Below are 26,597 nucleotides of genomic sequence, written 5' to 3' on the forward strand. Positions count from 1 at the left end.
AAGGCCTTTGTTTTTTTTATTTACAGCTTCTTGTCTTTAGTAAAGTTATTTTCACTAAACTTTTTAACCCAAATGATTTTGTTTTCTCTCCATTCTCTCTCTCTCCAACTTATCCACTTTTAGTTGAAACAATTTGGCTAGGAGTATATATTAACGACAGCAATTTGTTCATTCCTTTTAGTTTAATGGAAACGCCACCTAATCCTGTAATTTAAAACTCCCTTGACAAGTATATGTAATTACTATTACTATGGGAAAGAGAACCTTGTACTAATTTTTATGCTTGGATTTAGCCATTGCTTTTGTCTCCTTTTGAACGAACCTTAAAATTATAAGATAGTCGCAATTGCTTCAGAAAGACGACAATACATTAGGAATCAATTTTTAAGATTTTCTTAGTACTACTATTTTTTGGTGTAAATGGGGACATAACATTCAAACCCCATTTATACTAAAACCAAATTTGGGTACGACGGTTAGGGATGTCCGACGGCCAGCTTGCAGGAATCTCGACTACTTCTTTTGCAGTCTCGACTAATTCTTTTCTTTTGCAGTCCAGTCATTTACGCTGAGATGAGAAAATTTACTAGAAAATATATTTTTACGACCCGATTGAGTCCAATCCCGAACAACTGTGTGTGGCTACAATCGCCAGCCAACAGGAACCCATTTATACTGGAGTAGTACCAAAGACAAAATAGTAATCTTTCCTCCGTCGGCTCTCTTAATAATTCAAGTCTCCAGTTGCTGTATAAAAGTGCCAAAGGGAAAGCTGTGCCAGAGACTTGACTTCTGGCTTTTTTCCAATTAAAGAAGTTGTTTTAAAGAAGGATCTTAGGCGGTTCTTTTTTTTTATTACTACTTATTTCTAAGAAACAGGACCATATGTTAATAAAATCAACAACTACTTTAAGGGGTGTTGTGTTTTTGCTCCTTAAAAAATAAGTATTTATTTATAATTTTTAAGCTTAAAAATAATAGATTTACTGAAATAAAAAAAAAATTATATACAATATGAATCTTGTTTGATAGATGTCGATGAGATCTATCAAACCTTGAAAAAAAATTAAAAATTATTTTTGTAATTTTATTATTTTTAAGTTTATTCTTACATATTTTTTAAATATTTATTTAAGAAAGCGGAAGGAAAAGTACAAAGGAGGAGGAACCACATGTAACCTGGTGTTCAATTTTCAATTATACTATTAGATTGACGGATGTTAAGGAACCACATGCAAACTGGTTACATTTTTCTAATTGTGTAAGATTGATGAGGGGGCCACCTGTAAACTGATTCGAATTGCATGTAACACGTCTTTATGTTATCTGAATAAACAAACAGGAGGAGCTAGTTTAACCAATCTACCGGCCTCGTTCGCCCTAATTTTTTTGTAGTAGTATTTTTTTTTTGTTCAAAACAAAACATTACGGAAAGTACAAAATACCCAGAAAATAATAGACAAAAAGAGTCAAGAAGATTGGGGCCTAATCGTGCTGGACTGATTCAAAAGTTTTTTTTTTAATCTTTATTTATATCTAAAAGTTTGGTCCGCATGTTTTTCCCTTTCAGAGTTTGGTCCACTGAACAATCTGTGTGTGTGTGTGTGTAGATTCACATCTCAATTGTGATTGCAGATGAGTAATATTACCACCATGGGCATGGGAGCATCTTGGATTACCAGAGTGAATTGCTGATCCCCAACTTTATATAGCAAAGAAGAATAACTAAATACAGCCCAGTTATTTTAAAGGAATTTCAAAAACATCCACAAATGTAGAACCACTGTTACAAGAGATCGAAATGAAACTTTACACAACGTGTTCACAATGGCTCGCCCCAAACCAATCTGTACCCCTACCGTAGCCTGGTAAGATATACAGCAACTTCTAGCCAATCCAGTCACTCCATTCAACCACGAAGAGATGCCCGAGGAACAGCGGGTAAACCCAGTTCATCCTCAGCCTGTCAAGTACATCAGAGTAAGCATACATGGCAGTCCATATGGTAAACTACATATTGTTTGCAAGGTATAACTCTGTAGAACAATACATGAGAGGGAACAATTACAAATGGAAAGAATGCAAACGTAATGGAGGAAGCAAGGTAATGAGCATGGTTCTACGACATAATGCTCCTTGGTTCCTCTATATTTTGAAGTATATAGAGGCATAGAGCCCGCTATTTTAATGTTAAAACTTTATCAAGAGCAACCACTTTATGCATATATTGCCAAAGATTAAGTTCATCTCCTCTCCTCCCCTGCCTATTAACCCATCTATTGGGGAACTAAATGGGTACCATAACAGTTTTTGTTTTTTGTTTTTTTTAATCAACAATTTTTTTTATTAATCACCGAATTCGAAAATTACAGAGATTAACAGGACAAGGGCACAAGAAAATTAAAATTATTTAATCTCCATAGGTACCCATGACCCGGTACTCGAGACCCAAGCGCCAGTCAAAGACCAACAAAACCCTAAAAAACACCCCCAACCTGTCTCCCAAACTGTCACCACACCGGAACAAACCCCTGCCCAAACAACTTGATCAGTTTTTGTTTTTGAAAGAACGCAAACATGACACAGCAAAACAATGCAGTAGCCAGTAGGGGCACAGCAAAAAAACGTAGTGTTGTAGAGCAAGCGTTCACAGATTAGACTATCCCGAACATTTTGTACGTCCACACAGGACAAGAAAAACAACTTTGGTAGAGTACTATCCATCGTCCCAAATTTGGCTTAATAGGAGATAGTGTGCCAAATTAGCAATGACTACTGACTTTGTCAAATGTACTATATTGCACGAAGATGCTCCACCGTGCTTTTCTATTAATATAACTTCAAATGAATTACCAAAATTGTATTTTTTGAAACACAGGACAGCATATAAAGATGGTTTTAGTTATGGATCTTGCTATTGTGGGTGTGGAAGGTGATTAGAATTTCCCTCCGACTATAGCATCATTTGAAGGCATTCTAAATGTCTACAGATTAATCTTGTCCTCCTCGTTGAGCCTACTCATGTCCAATCAGATTATTGTGAAGATTACAATGAAGTTCAGAAAACTGAGTAATGAAATCATACAAACCAAGTTTTTTTTACCACACCATTGGATCGCACAGTGACAACTGAACAAATAAATTAACTGAACAAAAAAATGATTGTGCTAAAGAATACACTATGGCAGTATATGTTACATGGATCCTTCATTTTGGCTCATACCTGTGTCGATGAGTCCGACACCCGTATCCTTTTGGACACTCGGATCCTCTACTTGTTAAGATACTTACAGAAAAAGAATATCATATAAGCTAGAAAAGCGATAATTCGAGTATTTCACAGACAGGAAATAGGGAAATAGTAGAAACATAATTTTCTTAACCCTTTCTTGTTTAAATACATTTGTAAACATAGTTTACGGTACATAATCTAGCAAATTATGCAATATATAATACAAACAAGAGTTCAGGACGTGTCCCCGTACCTGTACCCAAGTTGGGGACACATCCACATATCCTAAGATTTAAGTTTGGGAAGGTCCGATGCTTGGACTTGCACTCGCACCCGAGTCCATGTAACATAGATGGCAGTTGCCAAATTAAGGATTTTTGGCACTATAGCGGGCTAAAATATAGCATTGACATGATTGAAATATCATGATCTACTGGAAAGCACTGATCTCATCACTTCCAGTCAAAACAGCAGGTTTTTGTCGTGCATAATATGATTTTGGTTTCCATGCACTCAGCAGCAACGCAAGAAAATAAATTCCTGATGGCAACATGGAAAATTACCTGGGTGTTTGCTCTGCCAGCCGGTACTGCATGCCCTGATGGTGCTGAAGGCAAGTTGAGTTCTGCATCCAAATCAGACTCCTTATCAGCTTGAAGATAAGATGGCACACCATCACCTTCAGTCTCCATGCCCATGTCAGCTTCCAAAGCGTCAAGCTCTGCATCACAAGATTAAACACAGACAACCAAATTTATGTTTGCTACCAACGCAACTTTTGCATACCTACACTAAACGGATCCGGATCCTCTCCACACCTTTCTCTCCAACCATCTACCAAAGCTTTTCACTACAACTTGACACCTCATTAATGAAGGCATCCGACGGCTGAGATTAAACCAGCAACTTGCAACTTCAAATCCTTTAGTTGCACGACGCCGTTTCATATTTGCTGCAAACGGCAGCCTAATGGTCTACCGTTTCCTCTAACGCTGGCGATTTAACTTTCATTTCATTTATGTATATATATACAGAAGTCTACAAACCCAGAGCCCTCATTTTCCTCAAACGCAAGGAAGACTCAATCCTCCATTCGATCAGTCCGGCGACTCCAATTATGATGATTCGTCCCCATCCTCATATCCATCTGGAAAGAAATAGAACTTCCCGAATCTCTAGTTGATTTGTGCTTTTTTGCTCAAGGAAAAAAAAGAAGATAAGGTTTTGCTGCTTGCGTACAAATTTGATTTCGTTTCATTTTGTGTTTTATAAATTGACTTTCTTTTGATTTTACATGCCGCTGCTGATGAAACTGAAACGATTTGTTTTGAATTTTTTGGTGAAGATGATTTAGATGGAATTTTTAGATTGGAGGTTAATCAATTTACGGTTTGGTTTGGCTTGGTTTAGGTTAATCAATTTACGGGTTTTGAATCCATGAACATACAATTTTTCTTGCACAGACTTAAGAATAAATTTTTTTCTTGAACAGCTTTAAACTAATCCGTGTACGTTCAGGGGGAATAGTTGAATCTGTGCCAATGATCCTTTAAGAGTGGAGAAATTCTAAGATCTGAAGAGAAGATTTGGGATAGGAGGGGGGAGTTTAGAGAGAGAGAGAGGAGGGGGGAGTTTAGAGAGAGAGAGAGAGGAGGGGGGGGGGGGGGGTGTAACTAATTTGAGAGAGAGAAGCGTGGTTGGAAACGGAAAAGGAGAGCAGTGTTAAGCTGCCGTTTGCAGCAAATATGAAACGGCGTCGTGCAACTAAATGATTTGAAGTTGCAAGTTGCTAGTTTAATCTCAGCCGTCGGATGCCTTCATTAATGAGGTGTCAAGTTGTAGTGAAAAGCTTTGGTAGATGGTTAGAGAGAGGTGTGGAGAGGATCCTAATCCACACCAAACAAGCAGGTGTGGAGGAAACTGGGTTGTTAAAGTTAAAAATAAACTATAGGTTTCCTAACCCCAACATGTCAAGCTAATGAGTGATGACTATTCACAAACTTAATTAAAAAAAGAAGAAGATACAAACAGATACAAGGTAATCCTTTGCTCCCGGTAACAAGTAGGAAGCAGGAAGGACAATCAGTATTGTTAATTAGCAGTCGAAGTCACATGTTTACGATTATGCATAAAAGTTTGTATAAATTGTATATATGCTTACCGCCCATGAGTTCTTCCTCGTCAATGTCATCAGGAACACTATAGCTTCTACCAAGAGACTCTTGGATTTCATGGCTCACGTCCATCAGATCCATCATCTCATCTTGCAAGTTCTACAAATAAGCACAATCAAGCACCCATAAATATTTTCCAATCAAGCACAATCCATCAGGAGAGAATATACTTAAAAACCTATACAAACATCTATATCTTGAATCTTCACGGTCTTCATCATGCCTTTCAACTCTTTGTTTGCTGATTTCAAGGCTGACATCTGCAAACAATACAACAAGATTAGTTGCTAATTAAGTTGTGATTGCATTTGAGTAACTAAAAAGAGCCACCAGGGCATCCATATCCTCAAAGCCAAAATAAAAACTTATATGTAATCTAGGAAGCAAGCAACTACACATATTAGAATGAAATCCTTCCCCATAGAGAAACAGATACACCCTTTACCTCTAACGAGGTAGGCAAGCAGTTTCAATTGAGGTACAGCATAAGCTCCACCTCAAAAGCCTTAAACAATGGCCCTCGGGTCGCTACCAAGAGAAAAAATAACATTTTGATGAATTATGAATATGCTGTAGACCCGCCATAACCATACTTATATCTAGCCCTGGCAATCTACATAATAGGTGCAACATGGTCACTAGTCAGATGTTATGATAACAAAAGGTCAGGTTCTTTGAGGATAAAGAAAGTGAACATCTCTCATTTGTAAATATTATTACCAATACTAGGGGTAGGTTACATCAGTGAGTCAAAGACAAGGCCCCGCTAATTCAATATTTTCCATTCTTGTACTGTGCCACTCTTATGCCAGAATTCGAATTCGAACTACATTAAATCAGGCTCCACTGATTTGCATGTAAATTTTCACTTATCTAGCTAAAGGCCAACGGAAATCTTACATTTCGAGAACCAGATAAAATCAACCAATATTATCGGTTCAAGAAGCACAAAGCAAATTCAAAGAGATACCAACATCAATTATTCAGAAAGAAACCACATCAGAAGCTTTGAAGACCTACTGTTTGCTGAGCGTCTTTAATTCCCTCGGCAGCAAATGAAACTTGATCTAGATTGAACGTCTGATTGTAAAGCATATCACGTTGTCCTTCATACCTGTCCATCGGCAAATTACATTGTTGGTATGGAGGAATAACGCATTTACAGACATATAAAGACAGCACATGCAAGCAAAATCAAGGAAGTGATACTAAGCTCACCTGTATAAACAGTCAGAGGAATCAAAAAATTTCCGAACATATGTGACATTATTCAAATAATGGAACAGGGTATGTCTACCCAATTTAGTGTAACCAGGGGAGCAGATAACACAGGTGATCCCTATGCAAAATATCTAATATTCTGAGTAATAAATTTTGCATTTCAATTCTAAGGCAAGCAAAACCTTTGCTTATAATAGTAAGTTATCTAAAAGAGGCACACAAGGCGAAGCCCAACCACATGAAGATAACTTGCATTTTTTCGTTTCTTCTCTGTTATAAGAATGAAGATAACTTACATTCTCTTTTGCTTGAGAACCCTCATAGCTCGGGCTTTGACAGCTTCTTGAGCAGGACCAGGTCGAGTTTTCTTAATCTGGTCTTTGTATCTAGCAAGTTCATTGTCAAGCCTTTTGATCTTCTCATCAACTGTTTCACCCCTTTTATTGATCTGGAGTACATGAACAAGCAATTTAGGAAGTCTTTCAGAAATAAATAAACAAACAGCCAACAGAGTTAACACGCAACGAGAAATCAAATCTCCAAGGGACATAAAAATGAGTCAATGACAGAACAAACGTGTCAACCGCAAATGGTTTTAAGTTGCAGGTGGTCTTTGAGTAAGGCCAACTACAAGCTGGAAAAAAGCTCCAATGTTGCATAACAATAGACATGACATAAATGGATTCCCCCGATACGATGCAAGAAAATACCTATCGTGTAGGAAAATCATATAAGCAAATACATAATCGCTAAACAATATCTACAAAGTCTAAACAAAAGATAAAGCATGAGTTGCACTAACATCCGGTACTTCTGAACTGCATGAACACAGCTTAAGGTGTCATCGTTTCTATAACATTAACACCCCTTACTTTCATCTTACAATATGCAGGAACACCCTCTCCATTCAGATATCACCAATGGAAAAATGCTGACATCTTCAAAAATCCATTACAAAGGTCAATAACATCCTTACACGGTTATTTTGTCTTCCTCTAAAATCTTCCTTTTCTAGCAAAAGAGTAAAACACACATGCTCTCTTACCATTCGTAGGCCCGGAAAAAGGGGAAAGTGCCATTCTTGATTCTTATTTCGGATGATTTGAGGGTGTCTTTAACAATAATCAGTTGCCATTCTCCCATTTCTAAAGCTACCTAAGGATGAGTTTCCACTAAATTTTTGGTCTTCAAGCTAATGACAATAATCATGTTGTTTCAGCTTAAGGGTATTACGGTTGATGTATGTGAGCAGAATGACCTGCCTAGAAATCTGCAAAATCATGGGTCCTTAGTCCATTTAGTTTAGGGGAACCTCACCCTAGCTCTTTTCTCTCCATGTCAGCATTGCCCCATACAACTTCCTCAGTTTTTTAATTTCCATTTATATGATTGCTTCTGTTTCCTCTTTTAAGCTCCTATTATCTCCATTCAACTGCTTCAATTGAAATTGTGGACGACCATTATGGTGTGTACACGTAGAAAACAAAATTCTTCAAACACGCACAAAAACAAAAACAAAAACAAAAAAAAACCAAAAGAAGAAGAAGAAGAAGCAATCCAATTCCAATAACAACAGGAACAAGGAAACAATTGTATGCCAAACATTAATCAGCAAGTAAATTCAAACAAAACCACGAAAATTTAAACTTCAGAATGTATCGTGAGAAATATAGAGAGAGAAGGGGGGACCCGATCGGAGGCGTCTGAGACGGAAGGTGGGGGTTCTTTGTCTTTCTTAACGCCGAAGACTCTCTTCATCTTCCTCCTCCTCCTTCTCCTTCTGCTGCTGCTTTTATACCTTGCTCCTTGTTTCGGAATCTAGGGTTTTGAGGAATTTGGATGCAGAATTGTTTCGCGGTCGAACGTAGAGGAAGAGGATGGAAATAGTTTTAATTTTTAAATGGTGCGAGAGAAGTTTCCCGAGTAATTACAACGTTTCTTCGATGGAACGACGATGATGAAGATGGATAGATATACCTATTAAGTATTTGACCCAGAAAAAAATATACTCCCATGTGTGGATTGTGGGACCCTATAGAGCGGTGTAGAGCGACCAATCCGACCGTTCATCTCGGTAATCGACGGCTCGAATCTTAACCAAGCAATAGACGGTTCAAATTTATATGCGTTCAGATTCGATCCAAGTCGTCTGTGCCAAAATGAACAACCAGATCAACCGCTCTGTATTTGCTCGGCATGGAGCTGCCGACCTGCCTAGCAACATCCAGATTGTGGAGGTCAAACCGAGTGCAATTTTGTTCACCCTCCTTAAAAATTACCATCTCTCTTATTGGTTGAATGATGTGGATTCCACCACAAAGTGATGTCATGCTTACCATGCAATACAACTTTTGGTAAGCATGACATGGAATCCACGCAATTTCAACCGATGAAAAATAGGGTAATGTGAACAAAACTCAACTCAGGTCAAACCGCTTGTGTAGAAAAAGTGTTTGCACCTTTCTTCTCTCGTGCAATTTCAACCTCATAATTTCACACAAATATCCGTTCCAGAAATCTTCTTAAAAAATAAGCAGCTTATTTCACATTTTCAAACTCAAAAATAATGTAAATAAAAAATAATTTTTTAATTTTTTTTGCATCGTATAAAAGATCTCAATGAGATCTTTCAAACAAGATCCATAGTGCATATTTTTAAATTTCAATAAACTCCTCATTTTTTAATTTGAAATTACCTTCTTAAAAAATAATGGCTTTTTTTGAGTTCTGAAACGGGGCCTCATAATTCTCCCATTCTCAATAAACTATGATCAAGTGAGAATGTGAGATTTGTGGTACAGCTAATTCTTTGAATCATACACGACACAAGCCGTTCATGTTTTTAAAAACACAAGTTGAGGCTATCAATGTCCGATGAAATTGATTTTTTTTCAAAAACAAAATTTTTGACAAATTCAAGAAAATAACCTTTCAGAGAGATGATCATTTCTCGAAGTCCGCTTTCGGAGCGGCCTACTAGGCACTCCAAGTCCTTTCCTTTCCCAAGCCTGAACTTCGTCAACGCGTTAGAAGAGATTGGGTCTGCATCGATATTTTTTGGACAGGCCCATAATGTTTTTCATTTCTCAATATTCATATTTTCGGAAGGGAATTGACTTCTATACTCCATTTTTTAACACATGCATTCTTTTTTTTGTCCTTATTCATGTGAATTTACCTTTTTACCTTTTCATAAGTTCATTTTTTTACACATTAAGGAGCAATAGAGTAAATTCACATCAAATAAAGACAAAAAAAAGAGTGTGTGTGATAAATAGGGGAGTGTAGAATTCAATTTCCTTTTCAGAAATAGTCAAATAGTAATAAAACATTTGTTTATGCACATTTTGTGGTTGTTATGACTGGTTGTTGGTCTTTACACGGCAGGTATATTTGTATAGTTTTTTAAGTAGAGATTTCTTGCTGATTAAGATTTCTTTCTATAAGCTCGCGGTCATGCCTGATTAAGGTTGTGTTGGTAAATTATAAGTCTAAAATTTATTTTAGTATTTTTAACTTTTCGTAACTTTTGTTCAGTTTTTCATCGTAATTTTGGGGTTGAAAAAATTCAAATAAAACGTGCTCGATCTTCGTCACAGTATACTACAATTAAACAAATTTATTTCAGTAGAAATATTGCATATACAATTTTGCTAGAAAATTTATTAGTACAGTACTATTTTTTTCTATTAATAAGGTCAATTTGGTCAATGTGCATAAGTGTACTCCATTTTTTTTTTATCACACATCAATTACTCATGAGCCTGACAAATATTGTTCTGAAATTTTAAATTTTGCAACATTAGTCAAACAAGTTTTAGCCTTTTAGGTCGTCTTCTTATTCTCCGCTCAAGCAATCTTCACCAAATACAGTGTTTCCTATTGTTGTTGAAACAAACAAACTTTTACGTAATAACAACCGAAAACAAAGCAACCATTTACACAGCACGCGTATATTAGATTGTTTCAATGATTCAGGTTCCTACAAAACGACGCGTTCGATGTTTCAAAATAGTTAGGAAAAAACTAGTACAGTATACATAGATTAAAAGGAGGAGGAGGAGGTAATCCATCAGTGGCCTACGGGAGATCAGGTTTGAGACCAAGTTGCTTCCTCGTCTTTCCCACAAACAAGTCCCGGGATTTAATCATGCCCGGGATGCATCCGATTATCGTTAAAAAGAAAATCTGCATTACAGCCTCATTTCTCCCGAGTGAAACAATTGCTAGTGGCCAAGCTGGCTTGTATATACCCATCTCGCATTCTTCTCCTCCTGTCATCAACAGCTTCAAGTTCTTGGCAGCCACCTGAGCATGCCTTTGTGCCAAATACCCTTGTTTGATTTCCTGAATAAACCATTCCCACAGAAACTTATTTTTTTGACAAATAAGAAAATAAATGCAAGAACAAACTGGTCTAACGGCGATAAGTTCTGATTCAGCCAATCAACCAAAAGAAAACATAAAAACAACTGATCCTTTCATGTTCAACTTCGGGATGTGAGTAGTAGATGCATGTGCAGAAGATAAAATCAGGGGAGTTTACCTCACAGTTGTATATCTGCATTGGGGTACAGTGAGGTGTGGGTTAAACTCTTATGGAAAGGAAGGTGATGCCCTTGTTGTTAGGTTGGGATTACAATAGCATACGATCTTCTAACATCTGACAGAAAAAAGGTGCAGAAGGTTCTCCAATATCCAGTACACAAAATAGAGATTGCACTATGAATGTAACTACATAATAGTATAAGCCTCTCGAATTTGTAGAGCTATGAGAGAGGTGAACATAGTTCAGATATATGACTACCGAGAAAAATAAAGATCATCCACTCTTTAACAGGAAAAACAAGATATACGTCAAACATAAAGCATCACTGTGAGAAAATAAAGCCCACTACGAAGAAGATTGGATGGACTTACAGGAAGATCAGTAATATCTCCAATTCCAAAAACATTCGTTCGACCCTTCACCCTCAAGTTTTCATCGACCATTAACCTTCCATGAATGTCCAAGCTATTCTTCAAAACAGTTTCCCTAAGCCATGACGAGCCCATGGGTTTACCCGTGCAATTAAAATGGCAATCGGCTGTGATAGTTTCTCCTCCAGATGTTTGATAAGCACCATCTGACACAGAACTCAAGTTGACAGATTGTTCCAAGATGACTTCAACTTTCTTTGATGTTAACCAGTCCAGGGCTTTCCTACTGGCCCTATGCCCAATAAACTCCAGCAACCTCGATCCCCGATGCACGACTATCACCTTCTTGTCAGGAAAATCAACAGCGATTTCACCAGCAAGCTCTACACCAGTGGGCCCCCCTCCAATAATTAGTATGGTATTAGAGGATTTAATCTTTTGATGCTCTGCAGCACAGAAAATAAGATTGGAATTGAGGCGCAATACGATAAAACAGCTGCAAAAACTTTACTGAGTCATAACAAAAATGGATACATTAGAATGCTTCGAGACATGATAAGAAGAAAGATGTGCTATAAAGGTTTGTCTTAGATGATTGAGATCAAACACTAAGCACATTCATCTTCAACAAACAGTGTTGGAAGTGCTAGCACAATTAGTTGTCAATTATTGCCACATCAATATCTAAACTACATGGGCAGGTGCATATAGTTATATATGATGCCAGTGGTTGCCGAGAAAAAGAATACCAGACTTCTTGGGGACCTGCTGGTGACTATGGTGATCGTGATTATCAGGTTACTAGCAGTGGCATACTGGCAGTGACATTAGTCGGAACAGAGGTCGTGGTCCAATTTCTTATACAGTCTCAAACTGTTCTCTTTTTCATGACCACTAAGTTGTACCCACTTAGATGTGTTGTTTCTTTACAATTCACAATGCAATTACTTCGAAATTACCACATTACCCCTCTTCCTGCCAACCAAAGGTGATGCTAGGGGAGGTCAGGTATCAATATCATTATCAAATAAGGGCATGTGACGCGGCGGAATTCACGAGAGACTAGTTAGCGTACTAGTCCAAACGAGATAAACAACTCGTCGCAACGAGCAATTCTTGCGCACAAGAAAGAAAGAGAAAATCTCTGTAATATTATTGATAAAAGTTTTAAAAGTCTAATAATTGAATAGGTTACAGCCCTTTTTATAAGACCCTAACCCTAGAAATCCTACTGTAAAAGAAATAATAAATCATGCCAAAACAAGCGGCATTAAATAAAACATATTTCCTAATTAATTAAAATAAAATTTTAATTCTTGTAGACCAAGAATTCTAATAAAGGCAAAAATCAAAATTAAACCGAATACGGAAAGTTAGTAATTCTAACCTAAACGGAAATATTCCTAACCAAAATCTTATTCTAAAACAAAGAAAATAAAATACAAAAACTCTCCATTTTTGTCCTACATCAGTCTCCTTTTCTTCAAAAGAACTCGCCCTCGAGTTCTCATTAGAAACTTGCCACCTGCCTTTCCAAATAAATAAATATTTGGAATACTTCAACTTCTCGCTCGTCTTCCAATAAAAGTACACTTGCCAAGATAGTTTTTCTGCACACTTCAATTGATTGACAATTTTCACAATACGAGAATTGAGTGAAAACTCAAACTGCTCCAACCCAAGAAAATCAATAAATTGAACGTCATGCAGAAATTCCAATTTCTCTTTATGTTGATCCATCGCAAAATTAATTGGTACATCATGTATGAATGATGTAGCATTAAGAGATCTTGTACCAAATTCACCATTGGGACCACTCATACTTCCGTGTGGCTCACAAGGCTCAATATTAGGGAAGACATCATCATGTCGAGAAATTATATGTCCTGATTTATGACTTTCCTCTTCCTTTGGTTCTCGTACTTGATACAATGTTGCGATATTTTCATCCTTACTTGCAATTACCTCATTGGTTGCACCTCCATCTAAATCCAACCGATGTTCGAGCATAGGGGCACTCAAACATTCCTCTTTGCCACCAACTTCTTTATCACCAGCTTTTTCTTCGTCACCAAGTTCAATCCGATTTCCCTCCTCTTTTGCAACTTCTTCAACATCTTTGACAATAATGGTTGTATTCTGTTGCTTTGGCCCATATTTTTCCTTCAGTAATTCCTCATAGTTCCAGGGCAAAAATCTCTCCACCAAAAGTCTTTTAATTCTCGACCATGCATGAATTCGACGCTTGCCCAATCGATCTCTTGACGATTGTAATTTTAACCACCATTGTAGCGCCGGGCCCGTAAGCTTCAATAATAAAAACCTCCACCTTTGTTCAAAAGGAGTTTTCGTATACTCAAAAAAATCATCAATGTCCAATATCCAATCCAAACGATCTTCAAAAAATTCAAGACCACTAAATTTTGGCAACTTATTGTAATACCTGAAATTTGCTTGTCGCTTTATCGACTGATAATCATCATGGCCCTCGAATAACTCGCCTTCAAATTCATTCCTACTATCGTAGTGATAATAAGAATATCCTCCGGAGACGTTTCGGTGAATAGGTTGGTTGTGGGCAAATCCCTCAACGCGGTTCCTATTCTGGTTAAGAGGTTGGCGATGGGCAAATCCCAACGCGCGATCCTCCTCAACCCTCCCTGGCCTTTGGCGGATTTGTAGAGTCATCTCCTGCAGCATCTCACGGATCTCAGTGAACTGAGTGCGGGTATCCTGACGGATCTCAGTGAACTGAGTGCGGGTATCCTGACGGATCTCCGTCAACTGTGCTTGTTGATCCTCCACCATCCTCCTTAGGTCAGTAAGCCCACGACCAACGTCAATGGGTGTGTCTTCTTCTGTGTTTAGTGCCATCGAACCAGGCAAAGCCTTGCTCTGATACCACTTGACGCGGCGGAATTCACGAGAGACTAGTTAGCGTACTAGTCCAAACGAGATAAACAACTCGTCGCAACGAGCAATTCTTGCGCACAAGAAAGAAAGAGAAAATCTCTGTAATATTATTGATAAAAGTTTTAAAAGTCTAATAATTGAATAGGTTACAGCCCTTTTTATAAGACCCTAACCCTAGAAATCCTACTGTAAAAGAAATAATAAATCATGCCAAAACAAGCGGCATTAAATAAAACATATTTCCTAATTAATTAAAATAAAATTTTAATTCTTGTAGACCAAGAATTCTAATAAAGGCAAAAATCAAAATTAAACCGAATACGGAAAGTTAGTAATTCTAACCTAAACGGAAATATTCCTAACCAAAATCTTATTCTAAAACAAAGAAAATAAAATACAAAAACTCTCCATTTTTGTCCTACATCAGCATGATTTTATGGCAAACCTTAGCCAAAACGTGTGAAATCTATCCTATAAATATCGTAATACCTTTTGTGAAATTCATTGTGTGTAGCAGTGTACATATATGTATGCTACCCTATATCTTGAAAGTTATATCCTTGCGAACATGTCTTCTCTAACTCTTTAGCAAACTCATTGAACTATGCTATAAATGATTTTTTAGATCTCCAATTATTACCAGTTATGACAGAGTTGCTGGTATATACCTGATTATTACTGACTGAGCTTCTTAGTTCTAGTTTCCGGACCTGTATCCATGTGACACATGACTATAACATCCAGAGTATAGTTGATTAAAAAAAAAAAGCACTTAAGCTTCAGTTGTTTTGGTAGCCCAAGAATAAAATGATTACGTTTCAACGGAGGCATAAACTTTTATATCAGGGGTATGGGATAGATCATGGATATTAGGCTAAAAAAATGTGGACTAACTTTTACTCTTCTACTTTTAACGGAAAAAAATGGATTTCTTGGTATGCACTCCATGTATTTACCTGCCTGGTAGTAACTAAGCTTCTCACTTCTAGCTAGGGCACCAGTATCAACATGACCTGTGGCAATTACCAGATAATCATATTCAATCAACTGGCCTTGTTCTGTCAATATTTCACTTTCAGTGACATTAGTTGCAGTAGCGATGACAATATCAGCATTTGGAAGGTACTCAGAGTGGTTAATAACTGATCTTTCTGCAAACGACGGTTCAACAAGTGATCGCAAGCTTGCCCAGGGGATCTCAAAATACTCCTTCCTATTGTCATCATATATTGAAAAGTCATAAACAAGGAACATGACAAAAAACTATCCCCGCAGAAGATGAAAACTGGACTTTGAGAACTCATACAAAGTAATCTACTCTAATATAGAAAGGGAGAATGCCTTTAACTGTGAATGTCACAAAAGTGATTTCCACCATTGTCCAAAAGACAATGGAGTAAGTTCTAATGCTGCATGAATTAACTGTAAGAGCAACGAGGAAAAACCATTTTCAATCCAACTACCCCACACATGGTATTGCAAAATGCAATGTGTGTGCCCACCCTTCTAGTACTTTCAAGAGGCAAGATCTTGGGAAGAACAGTCACTAGCATACTGCATAACTCCAGCTTGTACACTCAAGTGATGCATGCATGGACTAAAATGAAAGAGAGAACAGGAAGAAAATGGAAGAGGTAAAGAAACAGCTTGTTACACTGGTAAATGGGAGAGACCATGATTAACAAGTACTCCATATTTCAGCGGAAACAGATCAATCTATCTGCTACTTTCAACCCTATGATGTGACATAATTATGTAATTAACAGATAAATCGGTCCACTTAGCAATGTGTTGAACTTCATACCCCCCCTCCCCAGGCCACAACCCATAGGGAATTTCCTCCATTAACTGTTTCCCTATTCTCCTTCGCTGGAATCCATTTAGACGTCAAGACTATCTAAACTGCAACAGCAAAGTTATGCTGTTCTAATTGATTCTGTATTGAGCAGCCTCTATGGAGTTGTTTGAAAACTTACCAAGTGCTGAAAAGTGGAAGGTGCTTGAATTTTGAATACCAATGCGGCACTACATTTTCAGTTGGATCAATCATTGAACACCAATTGTGATTTACTTTTCCAATACCGTTATATTCCAAGCATCACCTCACCTGTATTCTAGTTTCATAATCCAAAACTATGTCATTTACAAACAACATGCACAACAAGGCATCCTCTAAACTTCCTTAGCTATGATGGCACAATAATACGAGATCACCAGAACTAATGCCACTCACTAAATGACTTCCATCTCTCTTTTGTTTCCTTATCAATACCAGATTCCATGCAACATAGACCACAGTGCACTCTTAGATGCATGTTGCGGACTTGCAGCGGTAGATGCTGGTAGTTGCTGTCAAACAAGGATGCAAACTGTAGAGAAACAAAAGGTCCCACTCCAACTTTTCTAACCTGCCAAGTCCAACCAAGCTTACAATCAATGGATGCTAATACCTTCATAACCTTTTTGTCTAATACAAAGTCCATGTTACCTAATAACTTCAGATAATGCCATGTCCAATTTGGCCATCCTATTCCCATCAGGTTTGTTTAACTGCTCTAGTCAAATCTATAATTCAACATCTTTGTAGCGATCTTCTGAAAGATGTCAATTTACCAAAACTATAAGGCTATAAATTAGCTTGCCAAGCTTTATCAATTTACACTAACATTACTCGTTAATGATAGCCACGTCACATTATGCCACACCCATGGATGCACTATCTCATAAACCCTTATTTTCGTGTTTGCTACCACGTCTGCAAACTTACAAGAGAAACGAGAAAAAATAAAAGGGGACGCAGATTTCGACAAGCAGTAATCCAACCACAAACCACGGTAAGTCGGTAATTCAACAAACATAATCACAAATCCTTTGAGAACATATGTGGCAAGTTTACCAAAAATCACCAAAATCCATCATATTCAAGTTCCAGCCGACTGCCCTTCTCAGCATCAAAAGAAATAAAATTCACCCAGGTTCTATAACTTACTGCTTCGAAAATAAAACTAAAAGCGACAATGAAAGTTTGGATAAACATACCCATCAGTCCAGTGGCGGATTTAGGATATGACCAGCGGGGGCACGGGCCTCCACTGCACTAGGCAATAATTTCGCTTTTTCCCTAAAATTGTAAAGGTCGTGATATTTGTATCCCAAAAATTATACACATTTTTCTATTACATTACCCACATTCACTAGTACCATTTGTCACGTTTCCAAAAAAGTTATCTTAATTTAGTTTTAACTTTTACATAAGGGCCTGTAATCTACATTGTCGCAAATATTCCGTTTTAAGTTCATTTTTTATATTATTGTTGTTTTCTATAAGCAAAAATAGAAAAGTCTAAGACCATGGTTAATGATCACTGCCAATCACACAAGGAACACAACCAATATATGCGGCTGAGCATAATGCACAGGTTCACGAGCAAAAAGAAAATTCCATATAAGAAACATTACCAGGAAACACAAAAATTGTTGCAGACTCTGATTGATTCTACTCAGCAAGAAAAATTAGAGATACCCAAAAGCAATACGGAAAAAAGGGGTTCTGATCAAAAGAGAGGGGAGAGAATAAGAAGATTACAAATCAATAAGGACGACATGGGCGTGATCTTGAAGGGTTTTGGCCACAAGGGATCCTGCAACACCCCCTCCAACTACCACCACCTTCTTCTTCTTCTCATCGCCTCCTAACCTACCTTCCATTGAATTCAATCAAACCCAGAATTGAAAATGCAACGAGAATGCATATCCTCAAGTCCCTCTATTGGAAAGACAATCTACGTACACCCACATACATATGGAGGGAGGGAGGAGTTATTAAGAGCAGAGAGAGGATTTCAAAGAGTGCAAACTTTGACGCAAGCTTTGGTGTGTGGATGAAATGGGAACAAGAATGTCAAGAAAGGGTCACACAAACTTGTCAGAGAGAGATAGGGACAGAATGGATTCTAGAGAGAGAAAATGGAGATGCACCCACATGGATTTCCTCTGCGGAGAAGAAAGCAGGAGAGGGTAGGAATTGCGAATCAAGCTAGATGGTTACGACGCTTCAATTTTTTTCCTTACCTTTTTTTGGGTGTATTTTCTCAATTTTTCTTATCCTTATCTGATTCCGTTCCGAAACAGAAAATAAGTCCTTATTTATTAAGAAGACAATTTCAAGTTCAAAAATTATGGATTAATTGAAATATAAAAATATGCAATATAGATCTTGTTTGAAAAATCTCTATGAAATCTTTTATACGATGTAAAAAAAATTTAAAAATTATTTTTCATTTACTTTATTTTTAAGTTTAAAAATGTGAAATAAACTGTTTATTTTTTAAGAAGGTTTCTGGAACGGGACCTCATTCCTACTGTATGTTATTTTAATATTGCGGTCTTGTTCTACTTTCTCAAATAAGTACTTAAAAAATAAATATTTATTTTTACGCTTAAAAATAATAGGCTTACAAAAATAATTGTTAAATTTTTTTTGCAGAGATTGATAGATCTAAGATCTATATTGCATATTTTTTTATTTCAATAAGCCTATTATTTTTCAATGGGGCAAACTGGAATAGGACTGATTCAGACGAAAAAATAAGGGTTTGATAGTGAGTTTGCGGAAAAGTAATAGATTAACAACTAAACATAATTTGACATCTCTTTATATACTCAAACCTCATACCTCTTCTTGAAAGGGTCACATCAATCCTCTCTTTTACCAGAGCGGCCGATTCAGGTGGTGTTCTATTTTCTCCGAAAAGAACTTTTTGGAAAAAGAAGGTAATTTTAAACTTAAATATAATGAAAATGAAAAATATTTTTTCAATTTTTTTTCACCGTTTAAAAGATCTTAATGAGATCAATCAAATAAGATTCATATTGGTAGAAAAATTATTTGGATAAACACATGATTTTTGAACTTGAAATTGCTTTTTTTTCAATAAGTTACTTTTCTTAAAAAGCGGAACACCTCCTAAGTCGTTCATTTCGGCAATTGACAGCTCGAATCTTAATTCGAGTAACGAACAGTTTAGATTTTCACGCGTTAAAATTAGATCCGAGCCATCTGTGCCGATTAAAAAAGGGTTCTTTATCCTGGCTTATGAAGCCGTAGGAAGATCTTGGCTGATCATTCATATTGTAATACTTTGGATTTGGCAAAGTTTGTATATTGAGCTCATTGTTTAACCACCTTTGAGCTTTGACTTGTTTGTTTAATTGTCGATTATCCTACTATCTCCCTTTGAATTCTCGATCAATCCTGTTGGATTACTGAGCTTGGATGTTTGATTTGAATTACGGGCTACTATTTCGAAGGACAAAACAACCTACCCAGAGATTTAAGAGAGAGCACTCACCTCCTACAGTTATTTTTTTCTTTTTGCTAAGCCACATCCTACAGTTTCTTCCCATTGATAGTTGGTGAAATTACAACAATTTACACCCAAAAAAAAATTAATGGACAAATTAATAGGTTGAGTCACGAAAATCTCGTTTGCTTTAAGAAGATTCAAGCCCCTCTACGATAACAAAGTGGTGCAGTAGAAAATTTCTAACTTGTCCCATCTAGGATAAAACAACCCAATAATTTATCGTCTCGTTCAGACCTACTCTGCACAAGTAAGAGAACTCAAAACTCCACAAATGAAACACCTTTACACTTTGTCCAAGAATCTCACATAAATATTGAATTTACAAGCTATTTTTCAGAGAATATAGATGGAGGACAAAGCTGAATGTTTTTAGAAGTAGTTTGCTTGCGGCTCTATGGCTGGGGATATCTCATACGTGCAAAACATATGCATATTTATAGGCAAAATGAGAAGGAAGGAATCCAAACATTAATTGTTCATTTATGACCAAATCCCTAGCATAAATAAGATATGCTAGATTGCTCCTTTATTTTTTCTAGATTTGCTCATTGATATCCAAACACCCAATTAAAAATGATGTGATCTCAAGATTAAATTTGATCTTGCAAGTGAATACCTAATTAAGTGTTATGTCATGTGCTATTAACAAGATAAGATTGAGTCTCCCATGCAGACATACACACGGCTTTAAAAAGTCTAACTAGCACCAATAATGTAAAGAAATTTAATATTAAAATAATAAATTTTCAACAATAGTTACCATCGAAATGGATTTTTGAGGTGGTAGCCCAGTTGGCAGGGTTCGAGTCCCGACAGGTTGCCAATTGGTCACGTCCAAGGGGGGATTCGGAGGTGTTGTAGTGCACCCCCCGCACTACACGTATAGTGTGACCAATTTGGCTGTCCATTCGGCAATGAACGACTCGAATTTGTAGGAGCTCGGATTAAATCCTAACCCTTCATATCGAGATGGACGGTCGGATCCGCCGCACTACACGGTGTAGTGCGGCTACCGCACTACAACAATTCTCAATCCCCCAAGGGGGCTGCCACGCTGGTTGTCCCCTCCCACCATTGTTTTGATAATAAAAAAAAAGAAAAAAGAGAAGGGTTTTTTCGGAGTGCAATTTTGTTCACCCTCCTTAAAAGAGGGTGAACATTACCCTATTTCTCATTGGTTGAAATGATGTGGACCCCACCACAAAGTGTTGTCATGCTTACCATGCAATACATTTTTTGGTAAGCATTATATCACTTTGTGATGAGGTCCACATCGTTTTAACCAATAGAAAATAGGGTAATGTTCACCCTCTTAAGTGGAGGGTGAACAAAACTCAACTCGTTTTTTCCCATAGTCCTTCTGGTATACATCGACACTTGAAGTGGAATGTCATTAATCATACTTGCTACTAGTTAAATTAATCATCAACTCGTTAAAGAGTCAAAGACCCTCGTTAAAGGTGGTTGGGTTAAGACTTTAACATGTGGTAATTGAAACAATTAATCTTGATCGATTTCGGCAATTTTGGCCAAAATTGCAACAACATCATATGTATGTTCTCTTTCTCTCCCTAGCTCCCATCGAAACAAATGATTCCCAAATAGGTAACACACATGATATAGTGTGAATTCTCAAATAGGTAAAGCTTGTATTGGAGGGGTCTTTTCGGGATTTTTACGGGCATTGGATACTTGGATACAATTTAAGAATGTGGGCGACCCAATCACTCTTGTGACCTTGTCGCGAACTCAAAGCTATTCGTCCGGGTCTCCAAATTTTAGAATCGAGGTTTACATGAACTAGATTTGGAATCTGACTTCTACATCCTGGTTACTCAATGATTTACATCATGCTTCACCATGACTTCTTCCTCTTATCTCTAATTGTAGGATCCTTTAAGCGCGTAAATGGGATGTCCAAGTAGAGAATATCCTTGTAAGCGCGTAAATGAAATATCCAAGTGGAACATATTATTAAGATTCTTTAAGCGCGTAAATGGGATGACCAAGTGGAGCATATTATTAGGGAAGCCAATTTTGTAGCCGATGGTTTTGCGAGGAAAAAGGAAAAACATTGGAGGTAGATGGACTTTTGCATACGTTTCCAGCCCACTGTTTTAATCCGGTTTGTCCATTTTGGACAACAGACTAGAAAATGACTAGCTGGTCCTAGATTTCAAGTTTGTAGCCCACCAAATTCTATGCATTATGTGTGCAATGCCTCGTAGGTCCTGTGGGTAGGGCTGCAAACGATCCGAGCCGCTCGCGAGCGGCTCGGAGCTCGACTCGACAACGGCTCGACTTGGCTCGGTTCGAGACACAAACGAACGAGCTCGAGTCCTGGGCTCGTTTTGTAAACGAGCCGAGCTCGAGCTAGTCGAAACTCGGCTCGAATTGGCTCGCGAGCTCAATTATATTATATATATATATATATATATATATATTTACATATTTATATTTATTTATATATATATTTATATATATTGTTTCATAAACGAGCCGAACGAGCCGAGCTCGAGCTCTGTAAATACTTCTCTAGCCGAGCTCGAGCTCGAGTTCTGCAGCTCGTCACGAGCTCGAGCTCTGTAAATACTTCTCTAGCCGAGCTCGAGCTCGAGTTCTGCAGCTCGTCACGAGCTCGAGCCGAGCTCGAGCCAACTAAATTTTTGGCGAGCCGAGCTCGAACACTCTCAAACTCGGCTCGACTCGGCTCGTTTGCAGCCCTACCTGTGGGTCCTTCGAAAAAAATTCACGCGCTGTACTCATTCTTGCCCGGCTGCCCCACTTGACTTGGCCCAACCCAGATAAGTACTTCCTCTCTCTCGATCGAGAGATTATTCCATGCCTTCGGGGTATGGCCATGTGGTGCCCCAGGACTTTTTGCACCACACATTTCAGTGATCCATACATATTTGTGTCGTACAAAGAGCTCTTGGGGCACCACGTGGCTATGCCCTTGGGACATAGTATAATTTTTCCTCTCTCCTCTTCTCCTCCTCTCTCTCATGCGTCATTCACTCACTCTCTCTCTCTCTCTCTCTCTCTCTTGTCACTTTCTTCATCTCTCTCTCTCTTTCTCTCCTCCTCTCCTCCCGCTCTCATGCATCATCTCCCTCTCTCCCTCCTCTCTTCCTCTCTCTTACTTTTTTATTTAAAATCTTACACTAACAATAGAAGTTTTTTTTTTTTTTGTTGTAAATAAGCATTTTTTATAAAATTTATATTTTTAAAATTTTCTTAGCAAAATATATTAAACAAGACTAATATTAGGTGTAAAATTATGTTAGGAAGAATGATTTTTTTTAGGTGTAGAGTTTTTTTGTTTTGTTTTACACTATCAATTGTTAATAATTTGTTAGGATGTTAATTAACACTATTAGTTGTAAAGTTAAACTATTAATTAATACTATTAGACTATTAATTAACAATTTAAAAACAATTAGTTATTAAAAATAAACATTGTGAATTTAGACAATAAATTATAAAGTTAGACAAAATAAAATGGATATTGGAAATTTTTTTTTTTTACAATTTTATATTCAATATTGGCCTCATTAGCTAGATATCTATGAGTATATTTCAAAAATATAAAATTTTGTAAATAATAGATATGTACAAAAAAAGTTATAGTAAAAGATTTGTGCCTTGTTCTTTTTTATTTTCAATAATAATTTTTCAAAAAATACCTCATAGATTTTCCTACTTTCAACATTTCTTTCTTTATCTCTCTCCACTTATTACCTTTATTATTTTTCAAAAAAAATTTCAAAACACAAACCAAAGAAAGCATTGAATTCAAAAAAGAAGAGAGAAAAAAATAGAAGAGAGAGAGAGAGAGCGTGCTTGAAGGCTGAAAAGAGAGAGGAGAGAAAGAGGGGCCATTTTGCACTTACATCACAGTGTGAGACTTTTTTGTTTCTCAACTCTACAATAATTGCTTTGAGTTCTTCTATCACTACATCCAAACATACACCCAAATACACATCCACATATTTATATGTATGTGCGTCTATTTGGGTGTGTAAAATGAGTATGGTTGTAGAATTATTACTCTGGAACAAGGAATAAAGAGAGGGAGTGGGGTGCGCGTGGGACATACGAAGGAGAGAGAGACAAAGAGGAACAGTGTGCGCGTGTGTAAAATGTAAATAGGACTTTATGGGAAGATACTTGTGTGCATTTGTGCGCAAGGACCTAATGAGACATATTTCACTCACATAGGACCTGTCCAGAAGAACTCAATCATTTTATCTTAAATGGTCATAATAGATTTTTGGCTCTAGGATCTTTCAATGAGCACCCTTAGAGAGCTTTGAAACTAAATAAGGATTTTTGGGGTGCTTGATACGCACACAAGATTGTTAGATCTTGGGTGCTCAAATCCTCCAATTTGCAATGTTTCTATACTCATTGATCGCTAAAGTCAGATTTTGCACGTAAGGTGTTTTGCTGAGCCTTTCAGGTAAAACGAGCGATTAGGGCGATTCTGCGTTCCAAAGAATGTTTGGATAGTACACTGATGTCCAACCACTCGAGTCCATAGAAGTGGTGCCGCCATGGTTGGACCTTGCGACAACGTCTTATATGATGCTCAACCAGTTCAGCAAGCTAGATCTTCAGTTTTGCAACAATGTTATCGATTACTGGAGCAATGTTATCGATAACATTACCCCATTCCTGTTCTACCAAGCACAATTGACCCTGAGTTATCGATTACTATTTCCAAGTAATCGATACCTTTTTCACCATTTCGGTCCAGAATTTGTCCAGAAGCAAGGAGATCGATAACTCTTTGCCAATGTTATCGATAGCATTGTGGCCTTGGGTGCCTAGTAGAGTATTGTTATCGATAACAATCCCTATGTTATCGATAACCTTTTGTCTGTGAAGATATTTTTCTTACTTTTTCAGACTTTCCACTTATGAAAACTTTCTTTTTATGGGTTACTTTTTGGGATTTTTCCTGACTTTTGAGGAGAGAGAGAGAGTCCTTTGTGTATAAATAGGACCTCCCCTCTTCCTCTTTACTAGCTAGCACATTACTACTTTTAGTTTTTTCCCCATTAATGTTTTCTTAATCTTCCAAGTTGTAATTTCTCAAGAACAATTAAGATATTTGCGTTACGTTAATTTGTCGGGTATTAAAGTTGTTCGTATGCTCTGGATCTTTTATAAAATTAAGTTTATTTCCGTTTTTATCGGTTAATCATTCCTTCCATGCTTTCTAGTCTTCTTAATATGCATGAGTAGTTGATTAGGCTTGGTTACAGAGTGATTAACGTCATGTGACTTGGGTTAATCTTGCCTTTCTCGACTTAAGACTTGAGGTTTGGTTTGGAAATGTGAGTGGTTCGCCCTTTTATGTAACAAAACTTGTCGATGTTAACCTCCGGTGATCATGTGCTCGCTCACATGGTTCCGTGAGCTATGTCTCGCCTCATGTTTGCCAAAAGAACCAAAGAACTTGCTCGCTTCCCAAACCATGCTTCTAGTTCTTGACCTTGATATTTAGTTTGAATGCAAGTCTTGGCGTTGTTAATCTCCGGTGATCATGTGCTCGCTCACATGGTTCCGTGAGCTATGTCACGCCTTGCGTTTAGCTTGTTATTCAAACTCTATATCAAGTCTAACTATTTTCATAGCTAAATCTTCCGGTTGATAGCCTATGCCGTGCGATTCAACCATGTTTTCATTGAGAATGGTTAGTTGACCTAAATTACGGGCGTTATGAACTCCATTGCCTTGCCGCCTTTAATTCTTAGTTAAAACTCATTTCTAGTTATTTTCATAAGAGCATTCTTCACCTTTCAAAGCAAAATCAAAAGTTGGCCGTCTAAACGCCGCAAACCCTTACATCTAAAAATCCTAGCAAGCTGTAAAGACCATCTCTGTGGGAACGATTCCGGACTTCCGGATTTTATGCTGACAATGACCTAGCCCTACGCTCGGGGTAAATCAACCTATTTCAACGGTTAGGTTGGGACGAAGTAGTGCTTATTAAAAGACCTTAGAGCAAAAAATTCATTACTACAATTTAGGATTAAATGATAAAAAAAAAAAATTTTCGCACCGATTCAACTGAATTGAAAATTGGAGCAATATATAAATGATGTATTTATTCCGTTTGAACCAGAAATGTTCCATTTTCATAGATAAACGGTGTATATTTATTATTTATTATTAAGACAAATTAAAATAATATAAAGTTCTTAGGCCTCATTCTCTTGAATTTAACTTAAATCTGAAAATTGTCTTTATTTGATTTTTTTTTGCATTTGTTAATTTTGTGCCAAACTTTTGTGGGTTATTGATTCGTCTCGACGAGAAGAATCGGAAAAATAATATTTTTTTTTACTTTTACCCAAATATTTTTTGCTTAAAAGTGATTATTTCTCAAAATACTTGGGTAAAAGTTAAAAAAAATTATTTCTTCAATTCTTGTCTTTAAGACGAATTAATAATGCAAAACTAACAAATGCGAAAAAAATTCAAATAAGGACAAAGTTTTCAAATTTCAGTTAAGTTTAAGAGAACGGAGCCTTAAATATAAAGTCAAATTTAAATGTAAAAAAATATTTTAGTTGAAAATATTATTTGAGTTAACCAAATTAAAATTAATTAAATAAAAAATGAATTAAATAAATAAGATAATAAATTTAAGGAATTAAAAAAAATTAGTTAAAAGGGTGGGAGTTGGGGGCATTTTGGTCTTCTTGGCAAGAGAGAGAGACAGGGGGGCTGTGTCAGGGCGGCGGCTCCGTTTTAATTTGG

The 26,597-nt window shown here is 37.1% G+C and overlaps 2 protein-coding genes and 1 long non-coding RNA gene across 3 annotated transcripts; 1 reads left to right on the top strand and 2 right to left on the bottom strand.

The window, feature by feature from the left end:
• Nucleotides 1-1,675: 1,675 nt before the first annotated feature.
• Nucleotides 1,676-8,601, bottom strand: LOC131301234 (vacuolar protein sorting-associated protein 60.2-like). The gene is made up of 7 exons (XM_058327409.1): nucleotides 8,317-8,601; nucleotides 6,924-7,075; nucleotides 6,427-6,520; nucleotides 5,595-5,666; nucleotides 5,394-5,505; nucleotides 3,796-3,953; nucleotides 1,676-1,963 (listed from the first exon to the last, which is right to left on the bottom strand). The coding sequence occupies exons 1-7, from the start codon at nucleotides 8,383-8,385 to the stop codon at nucleotides 1,910-1,912; spliced, it is 711 nt and encodes a 236-aa protein (XP_058183392.1). The 5' UTR covers nucleotides 8,386-8,601; the 3' UTR covers nucleotides 1,676-1,909.
• On the top strand, nucleotides 3,964-5,386 carry LOC131301235 (uncharacterized). The gene is made up of 3 exons (XR_009191214.1): nucleotides 3,964-4,606; nucleotides 4,643-4,863; nucleotides 4,925-5,386. It is a non-coding gene; the product is annotated as an uncharacterized LOC131301235 (long non-coding RNA).
• Nucleotides 8,602-10,564: 1,963 nt separating the features above from the next.
• On the bottom strand, nucleotides 10,565-18,545 carry LOC131301236 (uncharacterized). Its single transcript, XM_058327410.1, has 4 exons — nucleotides 18,047-18,545; nucleotides 15,417-15,673; nucleotides 11,548-11,993; nucleotides 10,565-10,974 (listed from the first exon to the last, which is right to left on the bottom strand). Exons 1-4 carry the CDS (start codon nucleotides 18,166-18,168, stop codon nucleotides 10,708-10,710), a joined length of 1,092 nt encoding a protein of 363 aa, XP_058183393.1. The 5' UTR covers nucleotides 18,169-18,545; the 3' UTR covers nucleotides 10,565-10,707.
• Between the last annotated feature and the right edge of the window lie 8,052 nt (nucleotides 18,546-26,597).

This window comes from Rhododendron vialii, chromosome 9a (assembly GCF_030253575.1).
Source record: "Rhododendron vialii isolate Sample 1 chromosome 9a, ASM3025357v1".
Taxonomy (NCBI): Eukaryota; Viridiplantae; Streptophyta; class Magnoliopsida; order Ericales; family Ericaceae; genus Rhododendron; species Rhododendron vialii.